The sequence below is a fragment of the Nerophis ophidion genome, linkage group LG18 (assembly GCF_033978795.1).
Source record: "Nerophis ophidion isolate RoL-2023_Sa linkage group LG18, RoL_Noph_v1.0, whole genome shotgun sequence".
Taxonomy (NCBI): Eukaryota; Metazoa; Chordata; class Actinopteri; order Syngnathiformes; family Syngnathidae; genus Nerophis; species Nerophis ophidion.
In genome coordinates this window covers 9,868,392-9,885,673 of record NC_084628.1, presented here as the reverse complement: position 1 = coordinate 9,885,673, position 17,282 = coordinate 9,868,392, and the positions used below count along the sequence as shown (strand labels likewise).

General features: G+C 36.5%; 1 protein-coding gene across 4 annotated transcripts in view; it reads right to left on the bottom strand.

Moving 5' to 3' along the window:
* b3gat1a (beta-1,3-glucuronyltransferase 1 (glucuronosyltransferase P) a) overlaps window positions 1-17,282 on the bottom strand; it is a 308,974-nt gene that overhangs the window by 7,215 nt on the left and 284,477 nt on the right. For all 4 annotated transcript variants that reach the window (XM_061878725.1, XM_061878724.1, XM_061878726.1 and 1 more), the window contains one exon: window positions 5,837-5,950. In XM_061878725.1, the coding sequence (XP_061734709.1) occupies window positions 5,864-5,950 (87 nt within the window). In that variant the 3' untranslated portion in view covers window positions 5,837-5,863. The remainder of the gene's footprint in view (window positions 1-5,836; window positions 5,951-17,282) is intronic.

The window sequence follows — 17,282 nt, the reverse complement described above, 5'->3', positions numbered from 1 at the left end:
AGTCACCGCCGCTGTCCGTGGTTCTGAGGACGGGCGCCATTGGGCATGTGCTGACGGCGAAACACAGCGGGTTTGTCCCGATACCAATATATTGTACCGGTACCAAAATTATTTCAATACTTTTCGGTACTTTTCTAAATAAAAGGGACCACAAAAAATTGCGTTATTGCCTTTATTTGAACAATTATCTTAAGATACACTAAACATATATTTCTTATTTCAAGTTTGTCCTTAAATAAAATAGTGAACAAGCAAGACAACTTGTCTTTTATTAGTAAGTAAGCAAACAGAGGCTCCTAATTTCGCTGCTGACGTATGCAGTTACATATTGTGTTATATTTAATTCTATTATTTTGTCAACATTATTAAGGACAAGTGGTAGAAAATGAATGAATAATGTACGTGTTCAATTACTGTTAATATATGTGTGGGGGGAGGTGTAGCCAGCACTGCCTGTAGGAGTAAAAGTCACCGCCGCTGTCCGTGGTGCTGAGGACAGGCGCCATTGGGCATGTGCTGACGGCGAGACACAGCTGGTTTGTCCCGAAACCAATATTTTGGTACCGGTACCAAAATGTTTTCGATATTTTTCGGTACTTTTCTAAGTAAAGGGGACAACAAAAAAATTGCGTTATTGCCTTTGTTTGAACAATTATCTTAAGATACATTAAACATATATTTCTTATTTCAGGTTTGTCCTTAAATAAACTAGTGAACAAGCAAGACAACTTGTCTTTTATTAGTAAGTAAGCAAACAGAGGCTCCTAATTTCGCTGCTGACGTATCCAGTTACATATTGTGTTATATTTCATCCTATTATTTTGTCAACATTATTAAGGACAAGTGGTAGAAAATGAATTATTAATGTACGTGTTCAATTACTGTTAATATACTGTATGTGTGGGGGGAGGTGTAGCCAGCGCTGCTTGTAGGAGTAAAAGTCACCGCCGCTGTCCGTGGTGCTGAGGACGGGCGCCATTGGGCATGTGCTGACAGCGAAACACAGCTGGTTTGTCCCGAAACCAATATTTTGGTACCGGTACCAACATTTTTTCGATATTTTTCGGTACTTTTCTAAGTAAAGGGGACAACAAAAAAATTGCGTTATTGCCTTTATTTGAACAATTATCTTAAGATACACTAAACATATATTTCTTATTTCAAGTTTGTCCTTAAATAAACTAGTGAACAAGCAAGACAACTTGTCTTTTATTAGTAAGTAAGCAAACAGTGGCTCCTAATTTAGCTACTGACGTATGCAGTTACATATTGTGTTATATTTCATTCTATTATTTTGTCAACATTATTAAGGACAAGTGGTAGAAAATGAATGAATAATGTACGTGTTCAATTACTATTAATATATGTGTGGGGGGAGGTGTAGCCAGCACTGCCTGTAGGAGTAAAAGTCACCGCCGCTGTCCGTGGTGCTGAGGACGGGCGCCATTGGGCATGTGCTGATGGCGAGACACAGCTGGTTTGTCCCGAAACCAATATTTTGGTACCGGTACCAACATTTTTTCGATATTTTTCGGTACTTTTCTAAGTAAAGGGGACAACAAAAAAATTGCGTTATTGCCTTTATTTGAACAAGAAATCTTAAGATACACTAAACATATATTTCTTATTTCAAGTTTGTCCTTAAATAAAATAGTGAACAAGCAAGACAACTTGTCTTTCATTAGTAAGTAAGCAAAGGTGGCTCCTAATTTAGCTACTGACGTATGCAGTTACATATTGTGTTATATTTCATTCTATTATTTTGTCAACATTATTAAGGACAAGTGGTAGAAAATGAATGAATAATGTACGTGTTCAATTACTGTTAATATGTGTGGGGGGAGGTGTAGCCAGCACTGCCTGTAGGAGTAAAAGTCACCGCCGCTGTCCGTGATGCTGAGGACAGGCGCCATTGGGCATGTGCTGACGGCGAGACACAGCTGGTTTGTCCCGAAACCAATATTTTGGTACCGGTACCAAAATTTTTTCGATATTTTTCGGTACTTTTCTAAGTAAAGGGGACAACAAAAAAATTGCGTTATTGCCTTTATTTGAACAAGAAATCTTAAGATACACTAAACATATATTTCTTATTTCAAGTTTGTCCTTAAATAAACTAGTGAACAAGCAAGACAACTTGTCTTTTATTAGTAAGTAAGCAAACAGAGGCTCCTAATTTCGCTGCTGACGTATGCAGTTCCATATTGTGTTATATTTCATTCTATTATTTTGTCAACATTATTAAGAACAAGTGGTAGAAAATGAATTATTAATATACGTGTTCAATTACTGTTGATATATATGTGTGGGGGAGGTGTAGCCAGCGCTGCCTGTAGGAGTAAAAGTCACCGCCACTGTCCGTGGTGCTGAGGCGGGGAATGTGCTGAACTGGAGACACAGCTGGCAGGTGGTTAGAGTTCACAGGTGGTACGTGTTAATCGAATCATCTGTTGTCTTTAGGAGTCAGTGGCCTGGTGCAGGAGGACGAGGAAGTTTGGAGAGGGACTGAAAAGTCAGGTTCTGAGAGAGAAAACTTTGCATAAAAAAAAATCTGATCATTAAAAACCTTGTTAAAGCTGCACGCTGGACTCCTGTGCCCGGCTGCTCACTCTTAAAGACAACAGATGATTCGATTAACATGTACCACCTGTGAAATCTAACCACCTGCCAGCTGTGTCTCCAGTTCAGCACATTCCCCTCCTCAGCACCACGGACAGCGGCGGTGACTTTTTCTCCTACAGGCAGCGCTGGCTACACCTCCCCCCACACATATATTAACAGTGATTGAAAAAGTAGATTAATAATTCATTTTCTACCACTTGTCCTTAATAATGTTGACAAACTAACAGAATGATAAATGACACAATATGTTACTGCATATGTCAGCAGCTAAATTAGGAGCCTCTGTTTGCTTACTTACTACTAAAAGACAAGTTGTCTTGTATGTTCATTATTTTATTTAAGGACAAACTCGCAATGAGAAACATATGTTTAATGTACCCTAAGATTTTTTTGCTAAAATAATGCCAATAACGCAATTTTTTTGTGGTTTTGTTAAGAAACGTACCGAAAAGAACCAAAAAGTATCAAAATAATTTTGGTACCGGTACCGAAATATTGGTATGGGGACAACACTACTTAGAAATAACACGACATCATTTGTCGGTAAAGTTCCAGGACTGTTGATGTCGATTAAGCATCTGACGATCAAGAGATTCCGCGGAGTTTGCTTTCGTTCAATGTGCGAGAAGAGGCGAGAGTTGTGGCAGGACAACTCGTACCCGCTTCACCATGGCAACCAGCCTCAAACGCATTGATGAGCGTCTGACAGTTTCTGTCTCATTTTAGACGGGGGGGGGGGGGGGGGGGGGGCACATATAGAAAAATCTACCGTATTTTTCGGTTTATAAGTGAAGTGAAGTGAATTATATTTATATAGCACTTTCTCTAGTGACTCAAAGCGCTTCACATAGCAAAACCCAATATCAAACTTACATCTAAACTAGTGTGGGTGGCACTGGGAGCAGGTGGGTAAAGTGTCTTGCCCAAGGACACAACGGCAGTGACTAGGATGGCGGGAGCTGGGATCAAACCTGGAACCCTCAAGTTGCTAACACGGCGACTCTATCAACAGAGCTATACCGCCCCTAGTCGCAGTTATTTTCGTAGTTTTACTCAGGAGCGACTTATGTGTGAAATTATTAACACATTACCGTAAAATATCAAATAATATTATTTCGAAGCGACATAGAGGAAGAAGATTTCATGGGATTTATTGATTAGGAGTGACAGATTGTTTGGTAAACTTATAGCATGTTCCATATGTTATAGTTATTTAAATGACTCTTACCATAATATGTTACGTTAACATACCAGGCACCTTCTCTGTTGGTTATTTATGCGTCATATAACGTACACTTATTCAGCCTGTTGTTCACTATTCTTTATTTATTTTAAATTGCCTTTCAAATGTCTATTCTTGGTGTTGGGTTTTATCAAATAAATGTCCCCCAAAAATGCGACTTATACTCTATTGGCACTTATATATGTTTTCTTCTTTGGCGATGGCTTCTGTTTTGTTTGATTGGCCGTTTTACTGTCGTGTGACAGCCACCGTTTGAAAACAATTAAAGGCCTACTGAAACCCACTACTACCGACCACGCAGTCTGATAGTTTATATATCAATGATGAAATATTAACATTGCAACACATGCCAATACGGCCGGTTTAGTTTACTAAATTACAATTTGAAATTTTTCGCAGAGTTTCTTGTTGAAAGCGTCGTGGAATGATGACGCGTATGATGTTTGAGACGATATTGGGGACATACTAGCTCAGCACCAGTTACGGCTAAAAGTCGTCTCTTTTCATCGCATAATTACACAGTATTCTGGACATCTGTGTTGCTGAATCTTTTGCAATTTGTTCAATTAATAATGGAGACTATAAAGAAGAATGCTGTTGGTGGAAAGCGGTGTATTGCAGCTGTCTTTGGCACCGAGACACAGCCTGGTTTTTTTGTTTGTTGTGAAGCTTGAAAACGAAGCGGTCTAGCGAACATGTTTCTCTAGGTCAACCGGCATGTTTTTGGATGGGAGAATTGTGATATTAAGTCGGCTCTTACCGGAGATATCAGTGGATTTTGCGTCCTCCTGCAGTAGCTGTCAAAAAATGCAGCTGTGAGCTTGGCTCCTCGGCTTCTCCCTGAGACACTGGCGTGTTCACCGCAGCCATCCGACTTTGAGGTATGTCTTTACAATCTCACTAAAACACTATTAAAACAATAAGCAGATAAGGGATCTTTCGGAATTATCCTAGTAAATGTGTCTAATTACATCTGAAACGCTCACACTGCCGCCGTCCGGAGCCATCGCCTTTTATTTATTTATTTTATTTTTATCTTTTTCTAGTCCTTCACTATCAATATCCTCATCCAGGAATCTTTCATCCTCGCTCAAATCAATGGGGAAATTGTCGTTTTCTCGGTCAGAATAGCTCTTTTTGTTGGCGGCTCCCATTATAAACAATGTGAGGATGTGAGGAGCCCTCACACCGGTGACGTCACACGCACATATTTCCGGTAAAAGCAAGGCTTTTTTATTAGCGACCAAAAGTTGCAAACTTTATTGTCGATGTTCTCTACTAAATCCTTTCAGAAAAAATATGGCAATATCGCGAAATGATCAAGTATGACACATAGAATGGACCGGCTACCCCCGTTTGAATAAGAAAATCTCAGCGGTATAGCTCGGTTAGTAGAGTGGCCGTGCCATCAACTTGAGGGTTCCAGGTTCGATCCCCACTTCCGCCACCCTAGTCACTGCCGTTGTGTCCTTGGGCAAGACACTTTACCCACCTGCTCACGGTGCCACCCACGCTGGTTTAAATGTAACTTAGATATTGGGTTTCACCATGTAAAGCGCTTTGAGTCACTAGAGAAAAAGCGCTATATAAATATCACTCACTTCATTTCAGTATGCCTTTAAGGTATGTAAATAAACATTTACAAAATCTTTCGTACAAGTATATATTTGCGGCTCATAGTCCCATGCGACTAATATATGTAAAAATATATATTCTTCTACAATTTGATGGATGCAGTTTTCATACCAGTGCAGTACAGTACTCGTTACTATAAAAAAAGTAATAGTGTTATTTCTAAAACTGACGCCAAGTATCTTGAAAATTGCAAACTAATTTTACTGAAAAAAAGCAAAAACCAAAAGATATTAATGAGTACTTTCTTAGTAAATCCAAGATTCCTCAGGTAGCTGGTGCCAAATATCCATAAATCCTATTGGTTATTATTTTTGGTGACTTTCTAGTCAAACTTACCATGATCTGGGAGAGAAAAAAAAACTGTCATATTTCCACATTGGGGTCTGTGAATCCCTTTTTCCCTTCGTTTACCAGGACGGGCTTCTCTGTTCTTGTGTGCCAGACGAGTATCTAAAGATGGGGGGAACAGAAAAGAAGACAACACCATTAGCAACATTTCTTTTACCCATTTCAAATCCTATTCTGTTGCAAACTACTTGACAGACAGAAAGAAAATGTAACTTTGTTGAGGTTGAGCTCACCAGCATTTTTTTCCTGAATGCTTTTACAACATTGGTTGTGTTGCTGCTGTGTTGTGCAATAAACTTGTTCATAAATGACCATGTACTCGTTTGCATTGGCTCCAAAATAATTACTTGAATACATTTTTTTTTCAAAAATAAATGTGATATGAAGTGCCATCCATCTATCCATTTTCTTTTATGGGTGCGGGGGTGCTGGAGCCTATCCCAGCTGCATTCGGGCGGAAAGCGGCGTACACCCTGGACAAGTCGCTACCTCATCACAGGTGATATGTATTGCATAAATGAAATAACAGCCACTATGTCATGATCTCACATAACAGTTTCGACTTTATTATTTTCCTTAGTTTCTGTATTATTTTCTGTAAAGCGCTCTTATATTTGTTCACGTCCAGAACTTAGGTTGCCAATCAAAAAAGCTTTTTATGTCAGCCCTGTCCTCTGTAGTCTATGCTTCAAGTGCACTATTTATTTTATTTTGTTAGAAAATTAATTTTACCTGCACATTTCCTGCCGTCTCTGCAACCTGTTCTCTGTTACGTATGTTTCCCGTGCACTATTTATTTAATTTCCTTAATAAATACATTTTATCTGCACTTTGCCTGTCGTCCCTGCACACTGTCCTCTGTTGCATATGCTTTCAGTGCACTATTTCTTTCATTTTGTTAGTAAATACATTTTACCTGCACATTGCCTGCTGTCCCTGCAACATGTCCTCTGTTGCGTATGTTTCCCTAAACTATTTATTTCCTTAGTAAATACATTTTACCTGCACATTGCCTGCCGTCTCTGCAACATGTCCTATGTTGCGTATGCTTCCCGTGTACTATTTATTTTATTTCCTTTGTAAATACATTTTACCTTCACATTACCTGCCGTTTCTGCAACCTGTCCTCTGTTGCGTACTGTATGTTTCCCGTGCACTTTTTATTTAATTTCCTTAATAAATACATTTTATTTGCACTTTGCCTGTCGTCTCTGCATCCTGTCCTCTGTTGCGTATGCCTCCAGTACACTATTTATTTTATTTTGTTAGTAAAAACGTTTTACCTGCGCTTTGCCTGCCGTCTCTACACCCTAGGGTCCAGACCAACAGCCATCAACACCGATACATTACACACATAAATGCATAAAAGCTTAAATGAAATAACAGCCTCTACATCATGATCTCACATAACAGTTTCGACTTTATTATTAATTTCCTTAGTTATGTATTATTTTCTGTGAAGCGCTCTCATTTTTGTTCACGTCCACCACTCCGTTTGTTTGACTCAGGTTGCTTTTTACTGTATGTCAGCCCTGTCCTCTGTTGCCTATGCTTCCCGTCCACTATTTCTTTTATTTTGTTAATAAATACATTTTACCTGCACGTTGCCTGCCGTCTCTGCAACCTATTCTTTGTTGCATGTGTTTCCCGTGAACAATTTTTTAAAAATGTCCTTAATAAATACATTTTACCTGCACTTTGCCTGCCGTCTCTGCACCATGTCCTCTGTTGACGTATGTTTCCCGTGCACTATTTATTTTATTTTGTTAGTAAATACATTTTACCTTCACTTTGCCCGCCGTCTCTGCAACCTGTTGCATATGTTTCCCGTGCACTCTTTATTTTATTTTATAAGTAAATATATTTTACATGCACGTTGCCTGTCGTCCCTGCAACCTGTCCTCTGTTGCGTATGTTTCCAGTGCACTATTTATTTTATTTCCTTAATAAACACATTTTACCTGCACTTTGCCTGCCGTCTCTGCAAGCTGTCTTCTGTTGCGCATGCTTCCGGTGCACTATTTATTTTATTTCCTTAATAAACACATTTCACCTGCACTTTGCCTGCCGTCTTTGCACCCTGTCCTCTGTTGCGCATGCTTCCAGTGCACTATTCATTTCATTTTGTTATTAAAAACATTTTACCTGGGCTTAGCCTGCCGTCTCTGCAACCTATTCTCTATTGCATGTTTCCCGTTAACTATTTTTTTTTAAATTTCCTTAATAAATACATTTTACATGCACGTTGCCTGTCGTCCCTGCAACCTGTCCTCTGTTGCGTATGTTTCCAGTGCACTGTTTATTTTATTTCCTTAATAAAAACATTTTACCTCCACTTTGCCTGCCGTCTCTGCACCCTGTCCTCTGTTGCGCATGCTTCCAGTGCACTATTCATTTCATTTTGTTACTAAAAACATTTTACCTGGGCTTAGCCTGCCGTCTCTGCAACCTATCCTCGATTGCATATGTTTCCCGTTAACTATATTTTTTAAATTTCCTTAATAAATACATTTTACCTGCACTTTGCCTGCCGTCTCTGCAAGCTGTCTTCTGTTGCGCATGCTTCCGGTGCACTATTTATTTTATTTTGTTAGTAAATACATTTTACCTTCACTTTGCCCGCCGTCTCTGCAACCTGTTGCATATGTTTCCTGTGCACTCTTTATTTTATTTCATTAGTAAATATATTTTATATGCACGTTGCCTGCCGTCTCTGCAACCTGTCCCTTGTTGCGTATGTTTCCAGTGCACTATTTATTTTATTTCCTTAATAAACACATTTCACCTGCACTTTGCCTGCCGTCCCTGCACCCTGTCTTCTGTTGCGCATGCTTCCAGTGCACTATTCATTTTATTTTGTTACTAAAAACATTTTACCTGGGCTTTGCCTGCCGTCTCTACACCCTGGGGTCCAGACCAACAGCGATCAACACCGAAACGTATTATGTTACTAAAAACATTTTACCTGCGCTTTGCCTGCCGTGTCTACACCCTTGGTTCCAGACCAACAGCGATCAACACCGAAACGTAACACACTATCCAGTTATTGTCTGCTTCCAATATATTTTGAGGACATTTATTTTAAAAACACCCTCATAGGTTTGTTACTGGGTTTATATATGGGCTCTCTCTGGACTTTTTCTTGCGATAAAGCCATTCTTTCTTGTGGAGAAACATTTCTAACTTTTCAGTATGTCTCTCTTAAAGAGACATTTCTCATTTATTTGAACAGGTGAGACATTTTTCAGATATCTTTTGGGAAATGAAGATGTGAAAGGATTTATCATGGTGTCACACTTCAGAAAAAGCTGGTCCTTCCTGTCATCTCAGCTGCTGAATTATGCATGGAGCCCACTCTCCCTTTCCACAGAAGTAAGCGAGGTTAATAGTCACGCTTGTAAAGGGAAGCCCGTTTGCAACTTTGCCCAATTTCTGCCTCCCACTTCTACATCAAATCCACCCCCTTCTCTGCGTCCTCCTTCATCTGTAATCATCAGCACGTAGTCCCGACCTCGCCATCCTGCCAATCTCCAGTTCCGCTCTCTCGGCTGCTCCCTGATTTGCCTGTCTCTCTTTTTTATCCCCCTGCGGATGACGGAGGGAGGTCATGGACATGCTGGTTGACTACTGAAGGTTTACCGGAGTGCACACATACATAAAGTATGTATCTCCTAATATGGTTGAACCTCTTGGAAGATATAAAGCTGCGCTTATCAAGATTTTGAGAATATTAATGCGGCTTCAGGGGGGGAAAAACTGGGCTATTTAATCCTGTCAAACATTTTAAATATATATTTAAAAAAAGATAGACACTGAACAAAAATATAAACGCAACACTTTTGTTATTGCTCTTATTTTTCACAAGTTGAACTCAAGGATGTAACACTTTTACTATTCACACAAAAATCATTGCTCATTTTGCGGTGTGTGCACACGTACGTGCGTGTGAGCGTTACGGAAAAGCATTGTTGACCGACACTTAACAACTAAGTTATTTCACTTGACCTTTTACTGTGTTGAAGCGGCGAAAAACCACATTATGTTTCTGTCTCCGATAGTTAATAATAATGAAAATAATGGATTAAATTTGATGTGCAATTGTAAAGTGGTGCAGACTGCCCTAAGTGAGGATTCTGTGTGTACTGTATAGAACATCACCACGGAGACTCGTTTACTACACATTGTCATCATGCTCCTACCTGTGGGGTTTTGCTATGTTTCCAAACATGCAGAAGACATGTACTATTTTTATTGGGCATTTTAGAAACAGTCCTGCAGTGCATTTACATTAAAAAACACTTTTTTTAAGGCTGAATGTGCGCTTATTGGAGAAAGGTTGTATATATATCCACTCAGGAGGCAAAAAATGCATACTTAAATATATTTTCAATTAATTAAATATTTGAATATTCTATGGAAAAAAATTACCATTAAAAATAAGACACCAAAACACAATTAGAATTAGTTATTTATTATTAGGGATGGCGTGGCGCAGTGGGAGAGTGGCCGTGCGCAACCCGAGGGTCCCTGGTTCAATCCCCACCTAGTACCAACCTCGTCACGTCCGTTGTGTCCTGAGCAAGACATTTCACCCTTGCTCCTGATGGGTGCTGGTTAGCGCCTTGCATGGCAGCTCCCTCCATCAGTGTGTGAATGTGTGTGTGAATGGGTAAATGTGGAAGTAGTGTCAAAGCGCTTTGAGTACCTTGAAGGTAGAAAAGCGCTATACAAGTACAACCCATTTATATAGCGCTTTTCTATTATTAGATACTCAAAGCGCTCTCAGAGAAGTGGGAACCCATCATTCATTCACACCTGGTGGTGGTAAGCTACATTTTTAGCCACAGCTGTCCTGGGGTAGACTGACGGAAGCGAGGCTGCCAGTTTGCACCTACAGCCACTCCGACCACCACCTATTATTTATTCATTAGTCATTCACCAGTGTGAGTGGCACCGGGGGCAAGGGTGAAGTGTCCTGCCCAAGGACACAACGGCATGTCAGAGGCGGGGAGCGAACCCGCAACCCTCAGGTTTCTGGCACGGCCGCTCTACCTACTACGCCATACCGCCCCCTAGTTGATATAATAATGGAACTGCATCATAACTGCATCATAAAAAGCCTACTTGAACTCCATGGTGTTCAGGGATGAATAGTCTCTCCTATTGCTATTGTAATATTTTTTCAGCCATAGTTACATTAATCACTAGTAATGTAGCAGCCTAGTTTTGAATGGCAGGGTCACTCTTATCACATGTTGATAAAAATATAACATTTACACAATAAAAATCAACTACAGGCTTCCCAAATGCTGTAATAAATTAAGCATGATGAGTTGGGCATATTCCGCCCAAATGCAGCTGAGATAGGCTCCAGGAACCGCTCGCGACCCCAAAAAGGACAAGTGGTAGAGAATGGAGTTGAGCATATGTCAACGCTTATTACAGTAAGTTGTTCATTTGACTTAGTCATTATTTTGTCTTAATAAGTCAATATTTACTAAGTCCAAATAATGACATACTTAGTATCTCTAGGATGGTTTTGTGTTTAGTTTTTACTTTACGGAAAAAATATCAAGATATATATCGTATATATTTGGACCCCGACTTAAACAAGTTGAAAAACTTATTGGGGTGCTACCATTTAATGGTCAATTGTACGGAATATGTACTGAACTGTGCAATCTACTAATAAAAGTATCAATCAATCAATCAAAGTATATTGCCATCCAGCATACGGAGCGGACAAGACAACCAAAAATTGTCGGCCTCTTCACGCGACGAAGCCGGCCTACTTCACCACAGTCTATTGCCGTCCATTACTGTTCCTTACACCCACCAAGCCCCTTCCCCGTCCGTCCGCCTGTCCTGGACGACATTCCCTTCCCCCTGGAGAGACAAAATATTCTGGGGGAAACACTGCATATCCTCTAAGTTCCAGTTGAAACTGGGTCCAAGTTCACGAATACGCACATTCACTCTTATCACCCACTCTCTTGCCACTGTTTACGTGGCTTCTTTGCTGAGGTCTGAGGAACAACACCAGATATGAAGTCGGACTCCAGGAAGGAGAAGGCAGAGGAAGATTCCACGCCTATAAGCAGACACCTAATTGCATATTCATAATTATGATATATATATCTATATATACTGTAAAAACGCGAGAGGAAGGGCCCTGTGTAAATCGCCGTGTTGAATTCTATTAGGGACAGATAGCGCTCAGACAAATTGTATTAGAATTCTATCCAATAGGGAACAAATACTTCTGATTTCGAGTTTATGCATCCTGTCCTCTTTAAACATCTTCTGGCTCCAGATTAAACAAATACATTGACAATGCAATTGTAATGTTGACAATAGAAGTAATCTTAATTATTCATAATCAATATCGTTATTCAATCAATGAATCAATCAATCAATCAATCAATGTTTACTTATATAGCCCTAAATCACAAGTGTCTCAAAGGGCTGCACAAGCCACAACGACATGCTCGGCTTATTTCTCTTGGTATTTTTATTGCAATAATGTTCATAGTCATTTCTGTGTTATGACTATCTACTTCATTTACTGGTTCTTCTTTATAATGTTTGGTATCATATTTGCTGTTTTTTTGTTGTTGTTGTTGTCTTTCTCTGTCTTATACCCCTCTTGTCCCCGTAATCCCCCCAACCACATCTTCTTTTTTCTTCTTTCCCTCCCCTCCTGCTCCAAATCCTTATAGGGCAATATCAATAACAACATCCAACACTTCTCTTCTGTAAAGCCAATCTGTACAGCATATATGGGCATCTCCATCAACAATATGATTTGCCTAAGTGGCTTGATAAGACATATTAATAAAAGAAATACAATTAAAATAAAATGTGCCAGGAATATATGCAATATGTTTTATTGATTTGCAAAGAAAACAATAATTTTATATAAATATGTTTAGTATGAAACATGTATCAAATTAAATTCAAGTTTGATTTAACCAAGCATACAAATTGTTTCACAAAAAAAAGACCCCCAAAAAAAAAGTGTAATATCCATCCATCCATCCATTGTCTACCGCTTCTTCCCTTTCGGGGTCGCGGGGGGTGCTGGCGCCTATCTCAGCTACAATCGGGCGGAAGGCAGGGTACACCCTGGACATGCACCTGGGGATAGGTTGATTGGCAACACTAAATTGGCCCTAGTGTGTAAAGTGTAACATTCGGTCTCAAAATAATATTTCGAATAAAGGACATTTGTATGACTATTATAATCAATTATTGAGATTTCTATTTTACCCAAACGTGATCATTTTATTAGGGGACATAAAATGTAAAACATAATAAAAACAAATAAAGTGCCAGGAACAAATGCAATTCTAAGTTTTAATGAGTTGCAATAAAACAATGATTTATTTTTTATAAATATTTTTTGTTGAAGACATGCATCAAATTAAAATCCATCCATCCATCCATTTTCTACCGCTTATTCCCTTTCGGGGTTGCGGGGGGCACTGGCGCCTATCTCAGCTACAATCGGGCGGAAGGCAGGGTACACCCTGGACAAAATCATGCTTGATTTAAAAAAAAGCATCACAATTGTTTCACACAAAAAAATCAAATAAAAAATTGAGTAATATTCGGCCCTATTCAAGGATGGTAGGTGTACCTAATAATTAGTCTTATGAGTATAGAGATACAGGACATTTGCATGACTATTATAATCAATTATTGAGATTTGTATTCCAGCCAAATTTGATATTTTTTTAATTAGGGGACATAAAATGTAAAACGTATTAATAAAAATTAATTAAAAAGTGCTACAAACATATGCAATTCTATGTTTTAATGCTTTGCAATTAAAACTATTATATCTTTTCTATAAATATGTTTAGTACAAAACATGCATCATATTAAATTCAAGTTTGATTAAAAAAAGTACAAAAATTGTTTTACACATAAAAAAATAATACAAAAATTGTGTAATATTCGGTCTCAAAATTCCGAGCCACGGGCGGCCCTAGATTCAAGGATGGTAGGTGTACCTAATAATTAGTCTTAGGAGTATAGAAATAAAGGACATTTGCATGACTATTATAATCAATTATTGAGATTTCTATTCTACCCAAATGTAATCTTTTTTTGTTAGGGGACATAAAATGCAAGACATATTAATAAAAATAAAAAGTGCCAGGAACATATCCTATTCTATGTTTTAATGATTTGCAATTAAAACAATGATATATTTTTTATAATTACGTTTAGTACAAAACATGCATCAAATTAAATTCAAGTTTGATTAAAAAAAGCATAAAAATGGTTTTCAAAAAAAAAAAAAGTGTAATATTTGGTCAAGACATATTAATAAAAAAAAGAAGAAAAAAGGGCCATAAAAATTGTTTCACACACAAAAAAAAACAACAAAACTGTAATATTCGGTCTAAAAATTTTGGGTTGGGGGGGCCCTGGATTCAAGGATGATAGGTGAACCTAATAATTAATCTTAAGAGTATAGAAATAAAAGACATTTGCATGACTATTATAATCAATTATTGAGATTTATATTCTAGCCAAATGTGATCTTTTTTAATAGGGGACATAAAATGTAAGACATAATAGCAATGAAAAAAAAGTACCAGGAACATATGCAATTCTGTGTTTTAATGATTTGCAATTAAAACAATTATATATTTTCTATACATATGTTTAGTACAAAACATGCATCAAATTAAATTTAAGTTAGATTTTAAAAAGCATAAAAATTGTTTCACACACAAAAAAAAAATGGAAAGTGTAATATTCGGTGAAGACATTAATAATAATAAAAAAAAGTGCCATAAAAAATTATTCACACACACACACACACACACACACACACACACACACACACACACACACACACACACACACACACACACACACACAAAAAAAATGAATAAAAATTGTGTAATATTCGGTCTCAAAATTCCGAGCCAATGGTGGCCCTGGATTCAAGGATGGTAGGTGTACCTAATAATTGGTCTTGTGGGCATCGAAATAAAATACATTTTTAAAACTATTATAATCAATCATTGAGATTTGTACTCCAGCCAAATGTGACCTTTTTTTTTATTTTTATTAGGGGACATAAAATGTAAGAAATATTAATAATAATAAAAACGGTGCCAGGAAAATATGCAATTCTATGTTTTAATGATTTTCAATTAAAAAAAAATATATTTTCTATACATATGTTTAGTACAAAACATGCATCAAAATAAATTTAATTTTGATTTTAAAAAAGCATTAAAATGGTTTCAAACAAAAAAAAGAAAAAAGAAAAGTGTAATACTCGGTCAAAACATATTAATAAAAATAAATTAAAAAAGTGCCATAAAAATTCACACACAAACAACAACAACAAAAAAAAACAACTAAAAAAATTGTGTAATATTTGGTCTTAAAATTCCGAGCCAATGGTGGCCCTGGATTCAAGGATGGTAGGTGTACCTAATAATTAGTCTCGTGGGCATAGAAATAAAATACATTTTTATGACTATTATATTCAATCATTGAGATTTGTACTCCAGCCAAATGTGACATTATTATTTATTTATTAGGGGACATAAAATGTAAGACATATTAATAATAATAAAAAAAGTGCCAGAAAATTTTATGTTTTAATGATTTGCAATTAAAACAATGATATCTTTTCTATACATATGTTTAGTACAAAACATGCATCAAATCAAATTAAATTTTGATTTAAAAAAGCATAAAAATTGTTCCAGCAAAAAATACAAATAAAACTAAAATTGTGTAATATTCGGCCCTATTCAAGATTGGTAGGTGTACCTAATAATTAGTCTTATGAGTATAGAAATAAAAGACATTTGCATGACTATTATAATCAATTATTGATATTTGTATTCCAGCCAAATGTGATCTTTTTTTTAAATTAGGAGACATAAAATGTAAGACGTATTAATAAATAAATAAATAAAAAAAGTGTCAGGAACATGCAGTTCTAGGTTTTAATGATTTGCAATTAAAACAATTATATATTTTCCATGAATACGTTTAGTGTAAAACATGCATCAAATTAAATTCAAGTTTGATTAAAAGCATAAAAATTGTTTCACACAGAAAAACAAAAAAAAAGTGTAATATTTGGTCAAGACATATTAAAAATAATAATAAATGAAAAAAATAGTGCCATAAAAATTGTTTCACACACAAAAAAACAAACTAAAAAAATTGTGTAATATTCGGTCTCAAGATTTTGGGTTAGGGTGGCCCTGGATTCAAGGATGGTAGGTGAACCTAATAATTAGTCTTAAGAGTATAGAAATAAAGGACATTTGCATGACTATTATAATCAATTATTGAGATTTCTATTCTAGCCAAATGTGATCTTTTTTTATTAGGCGACATAAAATGTAAGACATATTAATAATGATAAAAAAAAAGTGCCAGGAACATATGCAATTCTGTGTTTTAATGATTTGAAATTAAAACAATTATATATTTTCTACATTTCTATACAGTGTAATATTCGGTCAAGACATATTAATAAAAAATAAAAAATAAAAAGTGCTATAAAAATTGTTTCACACACACAAAAAAATGTTTTTTTTAAAAATTGTGTAATATTCGGTCTCAAAATTCCGAGCCAATGGTGGCCCTGGATTCAAGGATGGTAGGTGTACCTAATAATTAGTCTTGTGGGCATAGACAAAAAATAAATTTTTATGACTATTATAATCAATTATTGAGATTTCTATTCTAGCCAAATGTGATCTTTTTTTATTAGGCGACATAAAATGTAAGACATATTAATAATAATAAAAAAAAGTGCCAGGAACATATGCAATTCTGTGTTTTAATGATTTACAATTAAAACAATTATATATTTTGTATACATATGTTTAGTACAAAACATGCATCAAATTAAATTTAAGTTTGATTTTAAAAAGCATAAAAATTATTTCACACACAAAAAAAAAAAATGGAAAGTGTAATATTCGGTCAAGACATATTAATAATAATAAAAAAAAAGTGCCATAAAAAATTGTTTCACACACACACACACACACACACACACACACACACACACACACACGCACACACACACAAAAATGAATAAAAATTGTGTAATATTCGGTCTCAAAATTCCGAGCCAATGGTGGCCCTGGATTCAAGGATGGTAGGTGTACCTAATAATTGGTCTTGTGGGCATAGAAATAAAATACATTTTTAAGACTATTATAATCAACCATTGAGATTTGTACTCCAGCCAAATGTGACCTTTTTTTTTTTATTAGGGGACATAAAATGTAAGAAATATTAATAATAATAAAAAAAGTGCCAGGAACATTAGCAATTCTATGTTTTAATGATTTGCAATTAAAACAATGATATATTTTAGTACAAAACATGCATCAAATTAAATTACATTTTGATTTAAAAAATGGCATAAAAATTT